At 36.7% G+C, this 7748-nt stretch overlaps 1 protein-coding gene across 1 annotated transcript; it reads left to right on the top strand.

The window, feature by feature from the left end:
- Positions 1 to 334: 334 nt before the first annotated feature.
- LOC139960966 (uncharacterized) lies at positions 335 to 6227 on the top strand. Its single transcript, XM_071959703.1, has 3 exons — positions 335 to 741; positions 4125 to 4252; positions 5383 to 6227. Exons 1-3 carry the CDS (start codon positions 514 to 516, stop codon positions 5519 to 5521), a joined length of 495 nt encoding a protein of 164 aa, XP_071815804.1. The 5' UTR covers positions 335 to 513; the 3' UTR covers positions 5522 to 6227.
- The last annotated feature ends 1521 nt before the right edge of the window (positions 6228 to 7748 follow it).

The following is a 7748-nucleotide window of genomic DNA, read 5'->3' as shown; positions in this document are numbered from 1 at the left end:
AGTTGTAATTACTTGTAGGTTTCTTCTTAGCCATCGGTAAACAATATGCAATAATATCAAAAACTATATATCGTCAACGTATTTCATTAAATTAAATTTATGATTATACAATTTATCCTATTAATTAGCTGAATAATTTTTTTTTTCGACTTTTATCAAGAACTTGAAATAAAAGTGTAAAAAATCTGGCAACATCTGCAAGCGACAAGTTCTCACCTGCGTACCTGGTTTTTAAACTGCTACTGACGACCTAACTGGTACGGACGTGTAGTTCGGTCACTAGTGGTGCATTGTAACTTTGATTGATACATAGAGCACACTGATCTACAGTGTAGATCAGTGATAGAGCACCGAATCTCGCTAGAAACGAAGTATAGAAACGCAGGCACACTAAAAACTTTGCCCAGCATCCTAACCAAATTTACATTGTGTATATCCGCCATAACTATACATGTACTAAGCTATCTGCAGCCTAAACGAGACCTAGCCTAAATTATCCTGTACGTTTTCAACATGGCGAACATCGCAAGGCTCTGCAGATCAAGGGCTCCTAGTATTTACCAGGTTTGGAAGCCTACATTGCAGAAAACGCCTTTTGCTCTGTACAGTTCTACGTCTAAAAAAGTAGAGCAATCTGAATATGTCATAGGGAAACAAACAGAAATCGACCCAAAGAGAGTTCAAGAAATTATAGATGAGGGAAAACGCAGCTACGACGAGCAAAATGATATCAACAGTCCAGTAAGCAGTCTAGTGTAGTAACAGTAACACTAGTAAACAATTAGTAACAGTAATGTATGAAGTTTTTCGTTGCTTGAAAGTGACACGTAAAGTGACTGTCACTGTCAGTCTGGCAATCCTTGGCATAGCCTAGCTACCAAGTACCAGTACCACTTACGCATTGTGATAACTAGCCAAGTCCTAATGTTAGGTCTAAACTAAAGTTAGGGTGAGACCTATCAAAATAGTTGCCAACGTTAGTTTCAGTGATAGTGGAAATGCACTTAATTTTAAAATGCTGTAGCATACACAGTCGTTTGTTTATATGTAAACCGCAATCTATCTTGACCAGGTTTGCCGAGTATCAAAGAATACAGTACTACTAGGCCTAGTATTGGTAAAGTATACATTTAGCCAAAGTAAGGCTGGGCCTGAGTAATGTAAAATGAAAGCCTACAAAGTATCGATTTAGCAGACTGGTTGCCCCATTTTATTGAATGTGCCAGTTCTTGTTCAAATCAAATTACACCTTATCAAACTGGAAACGAGCCAAGCTTATTTATGTCCAGCATGGATAGTTAGCAAGGGATGTAGTGCCATTCTACCATAGGTACATACATACTAGTGTTTACACGAGTCCAAAAATCGGGAACCGGGTACCCGAGGGCCGTTACCCGTCGGGTATCCGGGTACCCGGAAAAAATTTGTTTACCCTTGTGTATCACGATTTTCAAGAAATTACATATTGGATGCTGTAATAAATGCATTATATTCTCTACTGACAATGTTTTCATGTTCAAATACGTAGGTGTAAGATAAGGTATAAAACCTCCCTCAATAATTTTTATTTGCTTCTGTTTCTTTCATTAACTTGTTAATAAATTAATTATTTAATTATAATTAGCATTACTACTAACATCGCACTTCCGCCTCTGCTTATGCTAGCTCGTGCACGTCTGGATCAACTATATAAATATCCAATTTAGCTCTTAAACATTTTTTTATACTACTACTATCTATTATGCAGGCCCAGGGTTCGCATTAGCCGCGAGATTGCACAATTCGCGCAATTTGATCGCATTTGGAATAAACCGTAGTAAAAAGCCACTTGCGATTACTATTTTTTAGTAATCCCGTCTATAATCCATAAACATCGTTAAAAATTCAGCCTTAAAATTCAGCCTTAAAATAATGTCAGCCTTTCCTTCATTGAAATAAACGAATGAATAAATAATAATTTCTTCCACATGGTAGCCTAACACCACACTAAGTCAATGAGAAATCTAGCTAAGCCTAACCATCTGTTTATAATTTGCTGGAGTTGTGACGCAGTTATATAGACATCCATGGAATACTTTCGTTATTGCTGTTACGTTCCACCACATGGTTGCCTAACACCACACTAAGTCAATGAGGGTAGTCTAGCCTAGCCATCTATTTATTAGCTGAAATTGTGACGCAGTTATAAGATATCTATGGAAAGCTTTCGTTATTGCTGTTATCTTCGAATACATGGTAGCCTAACAACACACTAAGTCAATGGGAAATCAGCCTAACCATCGGTTTGCATTTTTTTTAAGCAATCACACTTTGCGTATGATTCGGGTAATAAATTAGGAACCGGGTAGTATTGCGTCGAGCGGGGCCCCTTCGTTATTGCTGTTCTCTTCGACCACATTGTAGCCTAACACCACACTAAGTCAATGGAAAATCTGCCTAACCGTCGGTTTGCCAATTTTTTTTTTTTTTTTTTTTAAATCACACTTTGCTTAGGATTCGGGTAATAAATTAGGAACCGGGTAGTATCGCGTCGGGCGGGTAGCCGGGTACCCGGATAACCCGTGCAAACACTAATACATACCGCCATATGTATCGGTGAATCTTTCTTTGAATCGCGTGGAAGGATACGTAGGTACACCATCTTCAAGTGTGATAGTTCGCTGGATAGACTGAATTGTAGTTCAGACAAGATTGGGGAATTGATACAAAACACAGTCTTTAATGTACAGGTTGATTGAATAGTATTATAGTTTATAAGAGTCTCTTCACTGTCTTCACATAAATAATAGTTGGTTGAATAAATCGAATCAAATTATATGATTGTTTTTTACAAAAACCGATTCTGATTGTCGATTTAAATGATCGATTTTGTGGATTTTGCGGGTCTAGGTTGTGTGTCAAAGTAAAGCAATATATAGTGCATATAGGCCTACAGTGCACCCACAATAACGGCTCTTACCGCCATACAATAAGTGCTTTACGGCCATCGTGGTAACATGTCAGAATGGCACTTTTTATATGGCGGAAAGAGCATATTTTCTATGGCGAAATGACACCCATTAGCAAGTACTGTACTTTAACTGTGTTAGCATGGTGTGTTCAATTATGATGCACTTTGAACTGGCAAAATATGCTCATTGCTGAATAAATTTCTCCAATTTCAACATATCTAGTATTTGCATATTTATGTGACCAACATGCACATTTTGACAAGATTTTTTAAAACTCCACTTTCCATGGCAGTATCTTCACAGAAATTGGTTCCATTGTTGCACCCTTTATGATGCAGTGTACCTACCAGAAAATCTGAGCAGAATCTGTGTGAAATTCACTTGTATGGACTTAAACGAATTGAAATACAATTATTTTTTCAATAGTTCAAATATAACAAGTACAATAACAAATTTGTTGAAAGAATAATGTGGGAATATGTCTTTCATATTTGACATTGGACTCAAACAACTAACAGTCTATTACATGTAAGTAAGCTAACACAAAAGAAGCTATTTTAGGAGTGATGGTTTGGACATAGCTTTGAAACTTACCATATCATTTGGATTCAGTTTTAGTGAAAAACACATTTGAGACCAATTTCAAGCACACTTTCAAGTTGGGCTATTTTCTGTTGCTATGGTATAATCATGACATTTCTGAAAATGTGTCATTATAGGTTCCTCAACAATATGAGGCTAGGCCTGATTCTGTTGTTGCTAAGTTATTTGGGCGTTGTAGCCTAGTAGACCTTCCATTTGCATGCGAGCCTAAAAGAAACACATATGTATATATCAAATGCAAGGAAGTGTTCTTTCAATACTTGAAATAGGATTTGAACAGTTGAAGTTGATTTAATGAGCTGTGTTGAATGAGCATGAAGAGATCTTCTGCTTCAATGCTTAATGCTGCTTTAAAGTAAAGAGTATCCTTTCCAAATATTTCAATATCAATTCTGCTGATTGAATTAACTCCAATCATAGTACCTGCTGACTTTTCAATTCTTTATTTGAAAAACTAGTGGTACCATTCTACTCAGTTTTAACACTTACAGGTTCACAATTTCTCAAACATCTTGTTTTGCTTAATAACTTACACACATTAAGTCCATTCCATGTTCTTTTCATCCACAGTATTACCTTACTTGGGGTTTTGATAAAAACAACTTCATAGACCTCTGGTCGAAAAGGTTCATTCTCTTCTTCGGAGTTTCTGTTGTTCTGGTTTTAGGTCCTGTCTACTATCACTACCTCCCAGATAAGTAAGTATCCCAAAGTACAAACAAGAAGGAATTTTACTTATCCATAAGAGTTTAATTTGTAAATTCAGATACTGAGTTTGAAAAGGGAAAACAAGCTCATTTGTTCTTTCAAACTGTGGTTATAATTTCTCAATCGGTTTCTTTTCTGTTGTTTGATTAACTCAGGTGATGAGATTATAATGACACAACGTGAAGGATCGTGTCTTGCAAAATGATAAACAAAAGGGGGGGGGACACGTTTTGACCTGTATGAAACCTACCTCAAGTTCAACCTGCCAAGATTATATTTCAAGTTATGATTGATCACAGAACATTAGTAAGGCCATGTCACAAGTGAATTTCTTGTTAATTCATTAGATATTTTATGAGTTAAAAGATGATTTGTGAACCTTAATAGTCCACTGAGGGTATGAGCAATATATTGTTATACTCGTGCATCACATTGAGCATGAACCTGTGAGTAACGCTGATAAACACATTTACAAGTAAAGCCATCAGAGTTCTTTCCATCCAGATTTAATTCAGTTTGACCTTGATCTTACTCAATATCTGCCAAAAAATCAGAAGATTTTAAAGGATGATTAGTCAGAATTTTAGTCCTTATATTTTATAGTTTCAAGAAACAAATATATTTGAGTCCTGGTAATGTTTCTACTGCTATTCTGGTTTGCAAGATATTCACCTGTAAAGCTGCATTGGTGATGATGTTGTTTCCTCAATATAGGCCTAATTGTTAATATGAATCCATTGTTTTATTTTAAAGTTCTAAGAACTCAACAATACCAAATTCTTTTTGATGTCATAATAACAACAGAGCCCCCTTCGGTGACATTCAAAACCATTTGTCCTTCATAAATTTGTGCAACATTGAAAACATGTCCTTTCAAGGGCCATTAAAGTCTTCTCTTTTCCAGTTGAGTTTTCTCTTGCTTCTGAGGAACTGACATACCTGTCAGTGTGTAGGTCAGTTACTTGAATTGATGAGAAATTTTAATTTAGTTGATCAAAGTAAAGAATTAAGATCACAGCAAATAGGGGGATAGGTTCAATTTCTGAAGTTCCCATATATATATGTATATCTCCAGTTCCTTCTTTACTGATTGTATTTTTTTTTTTTTTTTTTACCACAGCAAAAATATAAAATGGAATCGTGCAGAAGCCCTAAGGGTTCTCCAGGAGAGGCGAGAAGCTGGCCTACCACTGATTGATCCGGATTTTGTTCCCAGGGATAAAATTGTTCTACCAGACGAGGATGAAACTTCACATTGAACACGTCTCCTTCCTGTAAAAGAACAATTATTGAAATGAAGAAAAAGAGGAAAAGTTTATGGTGTGTTTCAGCACACTTTGGAAAATATTTCTCATGACCCTTTCATCATCGTGTCCTTAAAACTGCTGAGCAAACTTGTGTTTCAGAGAAGTTAAGTAAATTATCTATATAGTGTGTCAATCAAAGTGAGCAGTTTAACCCATGTAAATAGTGACATTCATATCATCATGTACAGGGCAAATTTTTAATGGTCCTCCTGTTGTCAGAGACAAATCAAATTACAGCTTTGGAGGTCGTCCGATAGACGACTAGCTGACTCGCTTTGTAACTAAATAACCGAGGGACAACCCAAAAGAAAAAAAATCCTTAAAAATTTGCCCTCACGTCCAAGAATCATCCGCTGTCGTTTACTCCTCGTAAATCTTGGAAAATCAACCAAATTTTGCAGGAACTCCAACCAGAACACTTTATGGGCGTTTAGCAAACTATCTGGATGCATGTTACCTATTTATACATCTGCAGTTTATCAGAGTTGATGGTAAATGTATTTGATGTTGATATCTTTTGAAGGGTTAGCAAACCATAAAGCAAACATGATGATAAGTGTGTTGCCATGTGAGTGTATAAATGGATGAAAAAGGGTTTGTTTTGTCAGCCAGTTTCTGAGAAAGTTTCGTAAAAGAATAAAAAATGGAATAACAATAATATACCTTGTTTGGTCGCAACTTTTTACTTTTGAATTGTTCTTTGCATTCAAATTTTTGGATATTGTTGCTTATTCTCAACTATTAGTAACCATTTAAATTTTACCCTATGCAAGCAATAGCATGGAATGGAGAAAATTCATTGAAACCAAATATACCCCTCCTCCACCACACCCCAACTGCTCCATCCCCTTAATCTCTCATGAAATATGACTGAACCATTCCACAAGACAATATAATATTAAAATGTTTTGGAAGGCAATAATTAGGTAATTTTGTTGGCACCTACAGAGGATATTTTGCTCTCACAGTGTTTTGGGTACAGCCAAACTTAAAGAGGGTGTGGAAGGGGCTCTGTTGGAGGTACTACAGGGCCAAAGGTTAATTGGTGTTTCTGGAGATGAGGAACAGGCAGAGGATATAGACATGAAACTTTGTATTGCTGCTAAACCTCAACTCACAAGGGTGGAAGTTGGGGTGTAAAGACCACCCCCTCCTGTCTTTATCCTTGCAAAAAAAAATTAAAAGTGGTTATAAGAACAACCTTGCATGTATGACTTCATTATATAGCCTAAATATTCCTCAGAATACACCATTCACATCTTGACCTTTTAATTTTTATGGATGTTGGCTTCAACAACTTCACAGCTAAAACCCCTTGTTTGAAATTCCAGGATCTGCCACTGAGCAAATACTTTCACTTTGGCATGTTCATTGCTATATCCTCTGCGGGTTGGTGGGGTCTGTTTGAACTAATATCCCTGTGACGATCCTAAGATGTTCCAAATATTATCCAAAGTACCGCACGTTCCCAAACTTTTATCCCATTTTCCAGTCATTGCAGAGGGCGCTAGCAGAAAGTAGACATTCACATAGAAGGTAAGATACATCTGAAGAACATTGTAGCATAAGACAACTGTTGACCAATGCAATATCCGTAAAATAATTCACCTCTATTGGAACTGTTGTGAAACATTTCTAACAGAAAGGAAATAACTCATGAACACCCAGTTGGGACAATTTTTCTATACTGTACTTTCATGTCCCGCTTTCAGAGCAGTTGCATTGTCAGTATCAGCAGTATGAATATCATGTTTCTATCCGATAAAGGTTAGAAACTGTTCATACTGTCAATAGGAGTGCTTTCAAGCATGATATGGGAGGACAGTTTAGAGAGCTAATAGCATTAGGAAATTGTCCCAACTGGGATTGAGGGAACTTGCAACTATGACTACAACGTTTATTGCGATGAAAGTGGTATAGCACCACCTATTTTAAACTAACCACCGTTATAACACAAACATTAACGTACGTAGGTAGCTCCTTGTAGTCTCTAAAACTCCCCCCCCCCCCCCCCCACACTGTCCACACACACACATAGGCCTACATTAGAGAACTTACACGCTTTTCTTTGCTACGGGTTTGGATGGTATATATACGCAAGGACAAAGTGTTGCGCAATTTTTTACAATTTTTTGAAGATATATGCTTTGCATCCTACTATACTCTGTTTAAAGCGGAC

This window comes from Apostichopus japonicus, chromosome 20 (assembly GCF_037975245.1).
Source record: "Apostichopus japonicus isolate 1M-3 chromosome 20, ASM3797524v1, whole genome shotgun sequence".
Taxonomy (NCBI): domain Eukaryota; kingdom Metazoa; phylum Echinodermata; class Holothuroidea; order Aspidochirotida; family Stichopodidae; genus Apostichopus; species Apostichopus japonicus.
Note: the sequence above shows the minus strand (reverse complement) of the source record. Positions and strands in the feature narration are given on the sequence as shown.

Coding starts and splice junctions, on each gene's coding strand:
- LOC139960966 (XM_071959703.1), top strand. CDS start 514: ATGGCGAACATCGCAAGGCTCTGCAGATCAAGGGCTCCTAGTATTTAC. Junction 742..4,124: donor AAAATGATATCAACAGTCCA/GTAAGCAGTCTA, acceptor TTTCATCCACAG/TATTACCTTACTTGGGGTTT. Junction 4,253..5,382: donor TATCACTACCTCCCAGATAA/GTAAGTATCCCA, acceptor TTTTTACCACAG/CAAAAATATAAAATGGAATC.